Source organism: Clytia hemisphaerica, unplaced genomic scaffold (genome assembly GCF_902728285.1).
Source record: "Clytia hemisphaerica strain Z4C2 unplaced genomic scaffold, Clytia hemisphaerica genome assembly, whole genome shotgun sequence".
Classification (NCBI taxonomy): domain Eukaryota; kingdom Metazoa; phylum Cnidaria; class Hydrozoa; order Leptothecata; family Clytiidae; genus Clytia; species Clytia hemisphaerica.
The window spans coordinates 3,146,760-3,163,659 of NW_027103595.1; the positions used below are offsets into that span (position 1 = coordinate 3,146,760).

Sequence of the window (16,900 nt, forward strand, 5' to 3'; positions counted from 1 at the left end):
CTTTTTAACGGAAAGGGCCCAATGCAAAAGTGCGGATTGGCTGGCGAGGAGCGAATAAAATGCGACATTGTTGTACTAGGTTATTTGTATTGACCTATGTTTACAAAGCCAATCAAAATGCATTGGAAAAAAACTTAAATTTAATGACTTCGGTGACTTCCTTCCCTCTAAGTTTCGTCATTTGTTTTGTATTGATGGAAGTGTCCGGTTGATTCATCACCCGGTTCGAAAAATTAAAGTCGGAAAATAAACAAATCGGGAACATAATATTTTTATCACGTGTTCAACTTAGAGTATCCAAGTTGGCCCGAAAGCGTGAAGTTTTTCCCTTCTAAAATCTTCTTCCAGTTTTATTTAGGCATGATTTGCAACTGGAATAAAAATTTCACTACAAACAAGCGTGCAAGAAGTAAACATGGACGAGATAAAAGTTGAAGTTCGGAATCAACAAAATGGATCTTTTATGCCAGTAAGCAATTTACAATGTATTCTTATCCCTTCCAAAACAAACATTTTGTTTATTGTTTCTTACTCAACCTACAGGTTTCAAAAAATCTGACCCAAAAACCTGTTTAAAGATTTTATGTTGTTAGCAAAATCTCTTCAGATTGCAACCATTTTGCAAAACAATTGCTGAGGAGGTAGCTTCCTTTTGATGTATTGCTGTAGCCTGAAAGTATAGCCCTAACTCTTCATATAAAATTTACAAAAAACGCATATTTGTACTTTGTACCCAATGCTGTAGTGCTGTAGGCACCCATAAACCGTTGGGTGTTTATATATAAGACCAGACCCCCGCGCTCGATAGGATCGATCATCGGAACAGCTCGATGACGGATCGATATGTGATCGATGGATTACTTATCGATCCGGATAGGAGATCGATGAAAGATTCAGCCATTAAAAAGTCTTGAGTATCGATCCTTCGTTGATCCATTATCGAGCTAGTATTTCAATCGAGTATATCGATTCATCATCGATCGTTAAGGTATGTGTACACCTTTTTTCCGATTTTTTGTCAAAAAATTTTTCTTCAGTCAAAGTGGAAGAAAAGTTACTGGATTTCATTTTGGTAAAATCGCGATCTTAAAATCTTTTTTTGATCCAGAGTTATAACCATTTAAATTTTAAAGCAGAGTTCGTCTTATGATGGATTATTTACTCAAATAATTGTCTCTTTCGGAAACAACAAAGACAAAAGAGAGAATTCAGCTGATGTTTATTCTCACATCTATTGAATAGTAACATTTTTGACACATTTCTCTGATTACTTAATTAAACAGTAATTATCTCGTCAAAAATTTCAAATTGATGTAGAAAAAAATGAAATTTTACCATACCATACTACTTTTAACGAGGTTAAAGTCACCCATAGCATTTAGCTACGAACTTAATTTTTTTTTTATATTTTCGGCAAGGAATTGAACTAAAAAAATGTCTTAGGATTTTTTTTCTAATCGAGTTAAAGCTTCACAATTTCAGGTTAAGTGGAAAAAAATCGAGAGATGAATGATTTTTTTCCAAATTTTAACAATTTTTAAGTTTTCTCGAGTTAAAGTCGATCCAAAAAAAAATCCTAAGACATTTTTTTGGTTCAATCTATTGGGAACATAGTATCGAAATTATTTTTTCAAATTTCAAAAGCTATGGGTGACTTTGACTTCTTTGAAGTAGGTAAGGTTAAAATTCTTAAGATTTTAATTATATCCTGCCCAGTTTTTTAAATTCAGCTGAAACTTTTACCATTAGAAAGAGAATATTATTGGCTTTCAGAAAATATATACTTTTGATGTATAAAAATTTGTTGTTCTAAAGATATGATCAATTAAAGAGAATGTGTCAAGGAAGGTGAACACATACCTTAATCGATTCGTCATCGATTCGTCATCGATTCGTCATCGATTCGTCATCGATTCGTCATCGATCGTTAATCGATTCGTCATCGATTGTTAATCGATTCGTCATCGATCGTTAAACGATTCGTCATCGATCGTTTATCGATTATGCATCGATTATAAATCGATTATGCATCGATTATAAATCGATTATGCATCGATTATAAATCGATTATGCATCTATCATGTATCGATCATGTATCGATCATACATCGAACCCGTAAATCAATTAATTAGCGGGTTCGGGATGCTTATTATATTAGGTACCCGAGAGTACCATATCGGCCATTTTAAGCCGGCCCCCTCCGCTTTTTTAAGTTCGGAGCTAGGGCTCAGGCGAAATTCCGTAATCTAAACCTTCCAGCAGATGTTGAAAGTTTCCCCGACCTTTTCCCAGAGCTTTTTTAGCGTGTCGAAAGAAAATTTCTACATCAGGTGCCAGATAAGTACCGATAAGTAAATCCGGTTTGACGCCATTAGATCGATATGGATCGATTAATCAATATAAAAAAACGGTCGATATTTTGATTGGATCGATAGAGGTGTCGATAGGTAATCGATAGGTGTCGATAGGTAATCAATAGGTGTCGATAGATAATCGATAGCGAGAAAGATCGATTAATATTAGAGCTCGACTTTTAGAAAGAGTCGATAGGGTCGATAAGATCGATAAAAGATCGATGATAGATCAATAAAAGATCGATGAAAGATCGATGATAGATCGATGATAGATCGATAACTAATCATAAGCTTAAAAAAATCTTGAGTATCGATCCTCTATCGATCTCTTATCCGGATCGATAAGTAATCCATCGATCACATATCGATCCGTCATCGAGCCGTTCCAATGATCAATCCTATCGAGCGCGGGGGTCTGGATAAGATGAAAAAAAATATTGCTCTTTTCAGCAACTACTTTAGGCGTACAAACTTTTGCGAGCTGAAACTTTTGCGAGGACGAAAAATCGCGAAATTCACGACATTTACTTTCGTGAATTTAATGGAAAAATATTTTTCGCGAGCATAAACTTTCGCGAATGGCCCTTCCTACAGGCTAGCTCTAAACTAAAGCTCCTAAACAGCATCTAATAACATGAAAACCAGAATATGATTCTTCAATGGGAATCAAAACTATAAAGTGCACTTACAAACATCAATTTGTCAGATCTAACAAAATTAAGAACCGCACTGTCATCATTGACAATAAAACAAACGATTTTCTGTCAAGAGCCTTGTAAACATTCCAACAACTTCCACCGAAATAATCTATCACAGCTCAGTCTACCATTTTGAGCGGTCCAAGGATTGAGCCGAGAACGCTCCTCCAGCTACTGTGCGGGTGAAAAACTTCAATCTGTCAATCATTTTCTCAAGCGAAGAGTACGCGAAGTGATTCTAGCTTTACGATAGTGCCGCAGATCATCAATGGATAGTATTCAATTATCATTATCCCTTTATTTTCATTCCTTGAACTTTTGCAAAAAAAAGGAAAAATTGAAAAGTTGTATTTTTTACTGCTCTATTCACATACTGAATTTTAGTCTGGGTATCCAGACTCAAATTTCAGAAAAAAACGTCTTACCTCAACATACAAAGTTTCTAAAATATAGAGTCTGGTGCAACTAAAAAAGTTGGGTACAGTTTGTTTGATACAGCCTGTGAGTGAACCCTTGTTGACAGACTATCAAAACTTTGTAAACCCAGGCAGACACACATAATTAACTTACTGTAAAACCTCTTTTACAAACTCAAAAAACTTTCAAAACTACTTTAAGCTATGTCAAAACATCAGCCACATTTATAAAGGCTCTTTTCCAGCAGCCATTTTGTTTAGAAATGAACCTGTGTTTTCATTTTCATTTGTTTATCTTTTTTTGCAAGGTTAGCTTTTTCCATAAATTATGCGTGCGCATCGAAAAATATCAAAAACCTCGCGAAAATTCTGCTCAGTGACTGGGCGCGTACTGACCAATTAGAGACACTCGCATATGCAGGGACAGATATCCCTGCAGACGAGTTACTTGGACCAGATCGTAAACCAGAGACAAAATATTTAAAAAAACTAGACGGTGAAATAGTTTACGGTCTGGATATCCAGGCTAACTGAATTTGAAAGATCTTCTATGTGGCGTTTTTTTACAAACTTCAAAAAACTGATTTTTGTCCTGCCTTTGCGGGACTTTCGCTTAAGTGCTTGAGTGCAGCATAGGGTACAAAGTCCAAACATGCATTTCCCGTAATTTTTGTATGAAGAGTTAAGTCTTTACTGTCCTAGAATTTTTAAAGACATTTACTTTCGCAAAAAGGGCCAAAATTCGCGAAAATCGCCAAAGTTTCTGCTCGCGAAAGTTTGTACGCCTAAAGTATTGCCAAAAACGTCAAATTTTTAATGATGAAATGTTGAGTCAGCAGAAATGTGCTGTCCTTATTCCTTATGAGGGCAAAGATGTCAGAGGTGTTTGAAAAATGCAAAATTATATCAAGGGAAAGTTTTTTCGGTTCGGTGAAATTGTGGCCAAATTGCCGTCCCAAGTTAGAGCAGTTGACAGTTCTTTTTCAGGGTGTCTACGGGACCTTGAAAACTTTGAAAATGAACCACCCAACCTTGAAAACCTTGAAAACTATCAATTTTCTTAGGAGTCTTCCTACCTAAAGGTACCTCTTTTTGAAAAAATTTGCCTGCGGCGCTATAAAGTTGCCTTTACAATGTTGGGTCAAAGTCATTGCATTAAGGGGGATCAGATTAAAACTTCTTTAAAATTTCCTAAGGGGGGTCTGAATCTCCGAATCGCTACCTTAATAATTCAAAAGGGGCCCAAGTCCAGGTACCCCCCAGTTCAAAAGGGTCTAAGATGCTAATCAAAAATAGTGTGACATTGTAAAAAATGCTCAAAATCAACTTTTTGGAATAACTCTTCATATTTTTTGAGTCAGCCATAGAGATTTCACAGGGTGATAGACCTCAACGTGGAGATATGATTAAAAAGAAAATTGTTATTTGAGTCAAAATTGTGGCTACAGTTCAAAAATTCTAGTTTTTTTTTAAGTGTAAGCCACACGATGTTGAAAAGCGATCTCTGAATGGGACCTTCTAGACTTGAAAGAAGAAAGGCTGAATTTTCCAAAAAGTGTTAAATGTACATACTTTTGCGTTGTTAAATGTACTTTTTTGTGGCTTTTTTTGTCAGCCACACATTTTACTCACACTTCATGCTTTAATATATTTAAGTTGAGTAAGCCACAAAATTTCGTTCTTTTTGCAACAGGTAGATGAATTATTCAGCTTAACCATGGATGTATTTTGACATGTAAGCCACATGATGGTCTCATTCTATGAGCAAAATAGTGGATGACATCAAAAATGTCACAAAACAGGGGTTAATTTTTGATTAGCATCCTAAGTCCATTTTATGAAATTTGAGATCTTTGATTTTTCTCAATCTCTGGCTCATTTGCTCTCTTTTGATGTACATAACAAGTAGTTTTTAAAGTTAAAAAGGCTCATAACTTTATACTGAAGCTCTAATAAAAGTGATGTTTATTTCAAAAGAGGCCTAAGTCCATCAACTTTTTACAATAGAAGGGCCTAAGTCATCATCTTTTTACAATATAGGGCCTAAGTCCACCAAAATAAGTTTGTTAAGTTTTAAAGAGGCTTAAGTCCAATTGAATTGCAAATGGGCCTAAGTCCATGCATCCTAAAAAGTTTAATTGAGTTTTGCTTTATCTTACTGAGTCTTTTCTCTTTGTCTTGAATCTAGGTGTAAGTGGCTTTATTTTGGAGTGTCATATGTGCAGGTTTTGAAATTTTAAAGGCAGAAATTAACCCTCATACATTTTTCAAAATTCATGTTTGATTCAAAAAAGGCTTAAGTCCAATCTGCAAGATTTACTAAGTTGCACCTGGTACGTATAAAAATATCAACTTTCCAAAAGAATGCCTTTTTATTGAAAAAACAAGTTCAAGCTATGGCTTTCATAAACCATTTACTTCAAAGCTTTACCATGGCTCGCACCCCCCCCCCCCCCGCCTGAGCGGGGGGAGCTACACCTCAAATTTGCCATATAAGAGGTGGGAGCTGTTTGTTTTTCCTGACAGGCGGGGGGAGCTCTATCTTGGGGGGGACCTGCATAATTTTATGTAACTCTGGGGGCTAAATAACACTTCCTAAGTATTTTTCTTTACTGTTTTTAATTTCTCTAAAAAACCTTTATGTCTTCATGCGAAGTGTGATCTGATCCTTAGAAGTGCACACCCATGTAAATAGAGCTTTGGAAATCCTTGCAGGGTTCCCAGCGGTCAGGGAAAACCTGGAAAACCTGGAAAAAGGACTGCTTTTAGAAAAAGTCAGGCAAAACCTGGAAAAGTCAGGGAATTTGTTTCCAGAATGCCTTGAATTTGATGATTTTTAGCCAATCTAGGAATCTCCTCTTTTCAAAATTTTTCTTGTCGGACCCAACCATGGTGGGTCCTCCAAATAATCATGATAATTGTCAGGGGAAAAGGGTGGATTTTTTACCAAAAGTCAGGGAAAATTAATCTTGGAAACTGCCTCTTGCCACTATTTCAGAGGGCAATTTTAAGAACTCAAGGGTGCATAAGTTGTATAATGTTAAGTTACTACTAGTTTACTTTACTGTTTATTTACTTGTGTTTTCATTGACTAAATGGTAAAAACTCACATTGAAAAAAAATTATCTAGCAAAAATTTTTCCCCTAATATACTGGGACCTAAAGTTTTATCAGGCTGGGGGGACCTTGTTCTTAGGGGGGACCTAAATTTAGCGGGGGGACCTAGAACCCTAGTCGGAGCCATGTTTACAATCAAAAATAGTTTCAGAATAAAGGAAAAACTTTAAAATCGCAATTTTCTCAAAATGACCAAAATGGACTAAGGCCCCTTTTGAATTAAGGTTACAGGACTTAGGCCCCTTTTGGATTAAGGTAGAAAAATGTATTTCCTAAGGGAGAATATCAATTGAGGGAGTGGTCTTCCTACCTTAGTCCCTTAGACCCCCCCTTCCTGCCTAAGGAGGGGTGGTCTTGACCCCTCTAGAAACTGATGTGATGTCTATCAAAATGTATCAAATTTAGGATACATGAGGTTTGCAGCGCAACAAACAAAAGAGAAATAGCACTTTCTATGGCACTAATTGCTCTACAACCCAGGGGGGGGACACTCACCCTTAAGGGTTCTTTTTCCAAGCTTCCCAGGGTGCATTGTAAGGGTCAAAATGAACAAAGACGAGAAAAAGTGCACTCAAAAGGTGTAAAATTTGGAAATTTGACCATAATTTGTCTTGAAATGATTATTAACAATTCTCAAGAAAATACAAAAAAAAATTTTCTAAAATTTAGCTAAATTTTTTCTGCACTGTATGTGTTTGACTTTAAAGACCTTATTTCAGGCTGCACATACTGTCGTTTTTAAGTCTAGTGCCCTTCCTCTGGGCTTGACCAATAGCAAACTGGTTCAGTTAAAACATGTATAAGTTATTTCTGATATCTATTTGTTTTCGAATATTTGTTTTTAACGATGTCTACTAGTATCTAAATTTTATTTGAGAGCCGTGCCAACTGATTATAAAAAAACCTTGAAAAGTACCAACATTTTTGCCAAATAACTTTGAAAAACCACTTAAAAATGACCAAAAAAACCTTGAAAATCCTGAAAAAAAAATCCGTAGACACCCTGTTTTTTATCTGAACTTAAAACTTAACATTACTGATGCCAGTTTGTCTTATGTTTTCCACTTTTAAGTTGAGTGATTTATATATACTAATTCACATGAAAATACGGGTTTTCAATCTTTTAAAGCCATAAAAAAATATAAAATTTTAATATGTATTTGACACTTTTAACATGACTGATGCACTCAAATTTAACCGATCAGAAGGAAAAACCTTATTTCAACCGCTGATAACTAGTTACTCCACAACAGTTACTGAGAGACCAAGGCTCGAAATAATGATTTCAAGTGGGTCGGACAAAATATCCGATCAGGGTTGCTTTAGCTTGAAAATTATCATTATTCGGTCGGCAATGAGGCTATTTGGGTCGAACAATGTCCAATGTCGACCATTATTTCGAGCCCTGAGAGACAAGATAATTTATCACGTTTTTATTGGCTGAGGGAAAGTAATGCATGTGGAGTAATTTGTTATTTAATAGGCTGTCGCATTCTCAATCAACTTTGCTTTCCAAAGATAGCAAAAATTGTCGAGCCGAAAACTGCAATTTTCATTTATAAATAAACTTTTTTTACTTTTCTGCTTATTCAGCGTGTTATCGTTGAAAAAATTGCCGTTTTTATTCTAAACACCCAACTGACAAGCAGGACCAAAATCAGTTTTTAAAGTTTGCAAAAAAATGCCACATAGAAGATCTTTCAAATTATGTGAAGAAGCAAGTATGTGAATAAAGCAGTAAAAAATACAACTTAATTGCATTTTTCCTCTTTTTTTGGCAAAAGTTCCAGAAATAGAAATAATGGATTAATGTTAATTGAATACTATCCATCATATTGAAAAGCTTAGAATCGCTTTGTGTACTCTTCACCTGCGAAAATGATTGACAGATTAAAAAGTTTTCACTTGTGAGGAAGTTCCATAGTGGACTGCAGGGATGGCTTTTTTCAACTCTGCTCAATTTTCAAACCGAGCAAAATGGTAGAGCTTTAGCTGCAAGAGTTCATTTTGAAGGAAGTTGTTGAAAATGTTTACAAGGTTCTTGACAGAAAATCTTTTGTTAGATTGTCAAATGATGACAGTGCGGTTATTAATTTTGTTAGATCTAATAAATTGCTGTTTGTGAGTGCACTTTATAGCTTTGATATTCCCATTAAAGAAGAATCATATTCTGGTTTTTATGTTACTTTTCATGTCCTATCTTAAATTTTTCGCTTTTTCAAAGTATTTACAAAACCGCAAAAATTAGAACATGCTAATTAGAAATTTGCACATTTTTAAACAGGGATAATTTTAAATCTTCATATCTCGGATGTCTATTCTTAAAAATATTTGGTTGTCTTACTATAGACCAAGGGTGGGTTGAATCTTTAGCCAAGTTTACTTTTTATCTGGTTATCCCTTTAATCAGAAAAATCCCTAGGAAAATGAAAGAAATGTATCCAAAATAGGGCAAAACTGCTAAAAATTAATTCTTGCAATTAAAGTTGAAAAATTTAGAAAAGGAGAGTAGAAACCAGGGGTCCAATTTGAGATATTTTTCCTTGCCAGTGACCCCATAGAAATGTTTTTAGTTGGCAGACAAAATATGGGTGGCCACTATGATAAGGAACTTCTAAAATTGACTTTCCAAGCGTCTCTAGGCAAAAATGACCTTACCCCTTTCAAGGCTCCATGGAATGGAGACTTTTCTCCAACTTTACCAGCTTGGCAAAAACTTGTTTTGTAGTCCCAAAAGATGATATAATGAGAAAATAAAATAAAATTAAAACTTTATATACCGGGTGTTTTAGAAAAAAGTGTATGTACACTACAACCAACTTTGCCATCACATTCACCAGAACCATCAACTCCACCATCACATTCACCAGAACCATCAACTCCACCATAACATTCGTTACCACATCGTTACCACATCGTTACCACCTCAATAACACTTTTAGTAACAACGCAGAGGCAGACATAAAATAGCTGGTCACTGACCCTGTGATTTGGTCACCATCTTTTTTGGCTTGTTTTTGTACCGGTTCAAACAATAGCCTACTATTCAAACATAGCTGACAAAGACAAAGAGACGATTCCTTTTCAGTTGGATAAGCCACAAAGAATGGACGAAGGGAAAGAACAGATCCCAGTGAAAAATTGAAACCTTTGCTTATGATTTTTTTGAATCCTTTTCCTATGATACATAAACAGCTAAAAAATTGACCAAGCTAAATGGTTTGATAAAAAGAAATTAGATATGGCAGAAATAGAAAAATCTTCGGAAGAAAACTGACGGGTTGTTACAATTTTATCATTTTTTGTGTAATTGAACTAAATTCAAATTCACTATAACTCTTTTAATTCAAAACATACATCATAATAACTTACAAACATTGGCAAATCACTGTTACAATGAAAAGGTTGAAGGAAATTGTCATTATTTCAGATTATTTATGCAATGTTACATTTTTATCAATATCTTGAATTCTACCTATGTTACGCACTGGCCTGAAGACATTGGGACTACCTAAATAGGTCATTCTAACCAATTTAAGTGAGTTATTAGCGATGAACTAACTTATTACTACACACATGAGATAAAATTAGTAACAATGTTATTTTTTATCATTTCTCTGTACTGAATGCAAATTTTGACATTTTGACAAAGCCATATCATTTTAAATATTGCAGCGGGTCTTTTCTGAAAATTTCAGATCCCAATGTTGAGAAATGTCAATTTTATAGCAAAAATTTGATTTTAGTGAATTTTGAGATGTCCAATGCATTGCCTCAGATTTTTGAACATGTTCTACAAGTTTGAAGTTAGTTTGTGAGAAAACTAGAAAATGTTATAAATCCAAACTTTTTACCATTTAAATAAGAAAAGACTCGGTTGAATTTAGAGCTATCATACTTTTACTCTAACTCAACAATTTTCTGCTACGGCTCTATTGACACTATCATTAAAATTATTTTAGATTTTCTTTTTCTTTTTCTAGGCTGAGATAAAAAATATCCACAGTGAAGAAGCAACTATCGCCTTTGAACATAGGTAACCTCCAATCTTTCTGTTGCTTTTTTTTTTTGGAAGCTTTGATAAAATTGAAAAATTCTCAACCAGTATAAAGAAATCCAGAAATATTTTGGTTCTTTCAGCCCAGATAAATGGATACGCGTACCACTAACAGATGTTCGGAAGCCATCCGGAAATCCGCTGAAAGAAGCCTACCAATATTATGAAGGAGAGGAAGTGGAGATCTTCTCACAGGAAGACACAGGGGAACCCATGGGATGGTGGCTGGGGAAGATCTTTCAACGGAGAGGAGGCTTTTTTGTGGTCCAGTTCAAAGGACTTGATGAAGCATATAAAGAGATACGCCCTTTGGAACAAATTAGGCCAATAGGATACTGGTAAGAGCTTTAAACCAAATTTCAAATTGTCAAATTTCTTCATATTCATCCTTTAGTTTTTCTTTTTAAACTTATTCTTGATATTCATGACGTAATTTTTTATACTGAAACAACCAAAAACACCGGTCGTTTGCCGATAGTTTTAAATTTAAACAATGAAACTGGTGGCAAACGCCGGGGTGTTTTTCTTGTGTTTCTGTAAAAGATTACGTTCTGAATATCCAGAATTATCAATGATTTTGAAATGCTGGATAATGCTGCACATCCTTCTTTGAAAAAATTTCTAGTTTACTCAGATGCTTCATGAACTTTGAATTTTCTCTCCTAATCTTTCTAGCTATCCAGTGACACGCTCCATGTACTTCAAATGTATGATTGACGTTCCTCAAGATTTAAAAGAAATGTAAGACAATTCTTGGCATAAGATATGGTTTTTTTTGTCCTATGGAACACCTGAAAATATCTGAATTATAATTTGTTAATTTGTTACTTTAATGCTGAAAATTTCAATGCTCAAATCAGGCCTTGGTAACAGTTCCGTTTCCACGAAAGCTAAAACGTGCGTCAAAATAGCTGAGAATGGTTAAAGTGAAGCCCAGTTCAATGGGCTGTTCCATTAAAAAACCATACAGAGGGGACCGAACCTTTTCAAGTAAAGAAAAATTATTGAAAATGTGTGGATACCCCCTGGAAAATGACAAAATTTGCAAAAATTTCCTATTTTTATACCTTGAAGTGAGGGTGGACGAACTAAAATCAATCTTTTACCCCCTGGAAATTTAAGAATAACTTTTTACCCCCTTGGAAAAATGAAAATATACCCCCTGGAAATTTCTCATGTTACCCTCTGGAAATGTTCGTCCAGCCCCCCCCCCCCTGTATGGATATAAAATGGAATGGCCCTATCATTTACCATCATTTTTTAAATTTGCAATCTTAATTACAATCTTCGATATACAGCTGAAACATCGTTATGCAGTAACCATCGTAGTGACCATGGATTCTCATCGGGGAAACTGATTTTTTCTCTTTAGATGCGGAACAGACGTGCATCAAGCGTTTTGTGATCAAACCAAAGCGTCGTCAGTGTTTTATCATGCAGATTTGAACGTGCTTGTCGTCTTGTCTCTTCGCGAGGAATCAATCAAGAAAGCTGCCATCTTGAGCGAGATGCATTTCCGGAGTCTACGAACGAAGCTTCTCTTAATTTCACGTAACGAAGAAGCTGAAAAACAACTGGGTTCAGCGAAGAAGCAATCCTTACAATCTCCTGTCTATGAACAACTCACCTTACCCGAGGACTTGGTGGGTCTAGCTATCGGTGCACAAGGAGCCAACATTCAAGCCGCGCGACGAATTCCTGGTATTTTGTCTGTAGAGGTGGACGAAGCACTTTGTACTTTCAATATCCTCGGAGAGGTACTTACTTTTTTTTCGATTTTCAAAAGCATGATGAAGGTTGAAATTATTTAATTTAAGATTTATTTACTGTCACGGTCTTGATACTTACCTGCTGTATTCTTTAATAGAAATATTCATATCTCCTTGCACCTTTTTTTTTGCTTTCCAGAATCGTGAATGCGTAGCGGAGGCGAAGAAGTTGTTAGATTTCGGTGAGAAACAAGTTCACGTTCCACGGGTGTATGTTGGCAAGGTGATCGGTAAAAACGGTCGTATCGTGCAAGACATCGTCGATAAATCGGGCGTTGTTCGAGTGAAGATTGATCCCGAACCGGAACAGAACAAATCCGAAGAAGAAAAACAGGTTCGTTTATAACTGTTTGTAAAACTTACTGCTTCTTTTCTTATAAACAAAGAGTTCACAGGCACAAGCTGTTACACGCGAACATTGTGGCTTTCCCGTAGACTATTGCCTTGTAGAAATACCTTTTAAAAGGAGTCAAATGCATTTTTCTATATCTATCACTTGCATCTTTTCGATATTTCAGAAAGACGTTCCCTTCTTGTTCATCGGAACACAAGAGAACATCTCCAACGCTCAAATGATGCTGGAATACCATCTCGCTCATCTCAAAGACGTCGAAAGATTACGCGATCAAAAAGAAAACATCGATTCCGAACTTCGAACTTATGGTGTCAACCCTCCAACTGGACCTTTCTTTCCGCCGCCAGCAGAAATGCGACGTCAACACGCTCTCAGTCTATGTTCGCAAAGTGACATGGTGCGCGACCGAACGCAAACGATTGACAGTTATGCGGGAGATTTAGCAGAGCTTCCAGTCTACACGAGTAACACTTCTAACAAATCGAATTCTTCTTGGAACATTCGAGTCAGAACGCACAGTGAAACTGAAGTCTTGAAAAAAGAAGAAAAGGTAGCGAATTCATCGATTTCAAAGTCAAAGGCTAGATAGAGATTAACCTTTAACCTTTCTTGGACTGCCTTGACATTTGCGCTTCTATCGGAATGATGGATTGAATCCAGGATTTAAAATAAGAAGCTTCATTTCCCTTCTCAGAGTTTCAACTCTAGCCCCTTCGGGTCTTTGTGTTTCGTGATTCTTGTAGAGTATTATTAATTTATACAGGTTATCACATGTGCTTGATGGGGTCATAAATTGTCTTGTTCAAAATATTCATACCGTTCTCATTCACTTTATAGGGTCGTTCGTCACCACACGGTAAAAGCGAAAACATTCCGCAAACTATCCCAGAAGCTGATGCCGAATACACACAAGACCTTTCCCATGACAACTCATCCAACACAACTAACACTCATCACACTACCACTAGTAATCGAGGCAAAGGGAGTAGACGAGGCTCTTTCCACGGCAATAAGAGTCAAAGCACGAACAATGGCCACGGGCGAACGCGCGTGAACAGTGAATCTGAAAGAATGACAGGTGTGTAGGGTTCTTTCTATTTCGCATGTCGTAAAGTTATTATGGTGATAGTCAAATGGCGGTTTTACATTTAAGAATATATATTTGGTAATGTGATATCTTTTTCTCTTAAGCGAATGAAGATTTGAATTGGCGAAACCATCGACCCGAAGAAGAAGACCAAGTGACAGCCGAACATTTCCAACAACAACAACGCAGAAGAACGAAGAGCGAAGGAGAACCTCTTGTCGAACCCAAAGTTCTCATCAAGAAACGAGCAGCCACTAACGCAACCGCTTCTCAGTCAAACACTAAAAATACCAACAGCAAAAATGGGCACAAAAACGACCACCAAAAAGCCAATCAAAAGCATGCTCCTGGTAAGGCTACTCAACAACATAACAACAATGCTGCATCACAAAAGCAACAAAAGCACCATGGTAACCATCACCATAACAACCAACAACAACAACAGTTGCGAACAGGACAACCAAGAGAACATCGCAAGATCTTGCGCAACAACAACAACGCTTCAAACACCGCAAACAACCCTAATAAACAACATGTTCAACAAACCAAACATCAAAAGCAAAATGAAATGCCCCTTACTAATGGCGTCGAAGAAACATCAAATAACACCACAGACGAAAAACCGCCCGTGAAGGAAGAAGGGTGTGGAGACTGTAAGTCTAACCCTAGCGTTTTGAAAGATGATAATAAAAACGAGATAAGCGTCGAGGAGAAAATATGTGTCGAAGGACAAACTAAAACTGACAATGTGACAGTTCTAAAAAGTTCTCAAGACACTCCGGCTATGCCTGTAGAGGTAGCACAAGAATCATAAATTTCCGTTAATTTTTTTTGAGTTTCTTTTATACTGATATACTGATATTGAGTTTCAAAGCAAAACAAATCAAAACACTTAAGAATATTATATGCGAATATTTTTTGGAAGGGATATAACCATGAAATGATTGTATATTACTTAGTTATAATTATATCATAATGTATATTTTATCACAGTTAACATTTTTTTCATACTGATTTCATTTTTTATTGGATTTTATTACACATTATATTAGTGTGTCTTTGTGTGATTTTAGTGGTCCATGATTTGACCCTTTGAAAGGTGATTGATTTTTAGTCCTAGTCTTCTGGAATCTTGAAATTAAAATGTAAATACGCTCTCTAATTCGATCTTCAAGGGGGATTGGATTTATCGAATTGTAGAACGTCGAATTAGAGAGCGTCAACTGTATGACCATTTCCGTCTGGGAATCTTGAAGCTTTCGGAATAATATCAAAATATCTCGACTTGCGGATATAATGAACTGACAGTCTATTTCTCTTCAAGAACTCGCTTAGGTTATATTATACTGATTAGTTAGAATGAAAGGAAATTTTTATTAATTAGTGTTTTATTTTTTTGATGTGTATCATAAGGAGAGGTAAACATATTTTATGGTGCGGTATGATTCTTTCTTCATTATCTTTATATAAAAATACAATGGCTGCTTTATAACAACCAATTTATTTGCCAAAACTTTATAATACAATTGTTGCTGATGAACTAAAAAAGAAATTTGAATTACAAATAAACATTCTTGCTTTTTTTATACCAAGTGCCAAAACTTTCTTGTCGAGATGTAAGGACATTCACTTTTATCGGTTTGGGGTCATGTGGGTTTCGCAATATGCTTCTGTTGTAAACCGAGCTCTTTATTAAATGCAACCACAGAGTAGAGGGGAGAGATAATGTTTACACAATAAATAGAGTCGAAAGTCCTTCAATCGGATATAAAGTTTCGCGAGTTTAAATTTTGTGTTTTCGCGAATTTTTTGCTATTTTTGCCCCCGCAAGGAGCGCAGCGACTGAGGAGGCATTCATAGCTTCACGCAATATATTGGACTGGAATCTCGATTTTTTGCGAATTGTTTTTGCGCCGTAATCGGCTTTCCGGCCAAATAAGTGTTCCGCAAAAATATGGCGGTAAATTATACAGCGGTAAATGTTATACATATTTTCATATTACGTTATATGCTATTACCATTATTGCGTATTTAATTTTATTAATTTCGCTTAGCGAAAGTATTACAATAGCCTTTCGCGGCGGCGGCGGTGTCATCGGAAAAAAAATTAGAAAACGAAAGTGCTTGATACGGTGGACGAACTCACTAAATTTAACTTACAAATTACACGCTCGTACGGACGATTTTCGCGGGTTTTCTTTGGATTACGTCATATATCTTTCTGTCTTTAGCTCCACAGTTTTGATTTTTTCTTTATTTTCTTATAAGCATATACTTTATAAGAATCAAATCAATAACTCTTGATAGACGGTAATATACCTTTCGGTAATTAGTTCTTACAAAGTAAACAAAGTATGGCGCCACAATATGAGCATATTTATTTTTCTTATAAGCATATACTTTATAAGAATCAAATCAATAACTCTTGATAGACGGTGATATACCTTTCGGTAATTAGTTCTTACAAAGTAAACAAAGTATGGCGCACAATATGAGCATATTTATTTTTCTTATAAGCATATACTTTATAAGAATCAAATCAATAACTCTTGATAGACGGTGATATACCTTTCGGTAATTAGTTCTTACGAAGTAAACAAAGTATGGCGCACAATATGAGCATATTTATTTTTCTTATAAGCATTTACTTTATAAGAATCAAATAAATAACTCTTGATAGACGGTGATATAGTTTTCGGTAATTAGTTGTTCCAAAGTAAACAAGGAACGGCGCACAATATGAGCATATTTATTTTTCTTATAAGCATTTACTTTATAAGAATCAAATCAATATTTCTTGATAGACGGTAATACACCTTTCGGTAATTAGTTGTTCCAAAGTAAACAAGGAACGGCGCACAATATGAGCATATTTATTTTTCTTATAAGCATTTACTTTATAAGAATCAAATCAATATTTCTTGATAGACGGTAATACAAGAGCAGCCGCCGGCAGATTTTTTTTAAATATCTGTTCTTTTTTTCCAGGAGAGTAAATTGTATGTGTAAATCTAGGAGAGACTTTCCTCAAAACACCCAAGTAAAAT

At 35.6% G+C, this 16,900-nt stretch overlaps 1 protein-coding gene across 1 annotated transcript; it reads left to right on the plus strand.

The window, feature by feature from the left end:
• Positions 1 to 359: 359 nt before the first annotated feature.
• Positions 360 to 15,422, plus strand: LOC136801733 (RNA-binding protein FXR1-like). The gene is made up of 9 exons (XM_067058390.1): positions 360 to 469; positions 10,569 to 10,621; positions 10,726 to 10,980; positions 11,318 to 11,383; positions 12,015 to 12,399; positions 12,551 to 12,745; positions 12,930 to 13,316; positions 13,604 to 13,844; positions 13,958 to 15,422. Exons 1-9 carry the CDS (start codon positions 416 to 418, stop codon positions 14,665 to 14,667), a joined length of 2,346 nt encoding a protein of 781 aa, XP_066914491.1. The 5' UTR covers positions 360 to 415; the 3' UTR covers positions 14,668 to 15,422.
• The last annotated feature ends 1,478 nt before the right edge of the window (positions 15,423 to 16,900 follow it).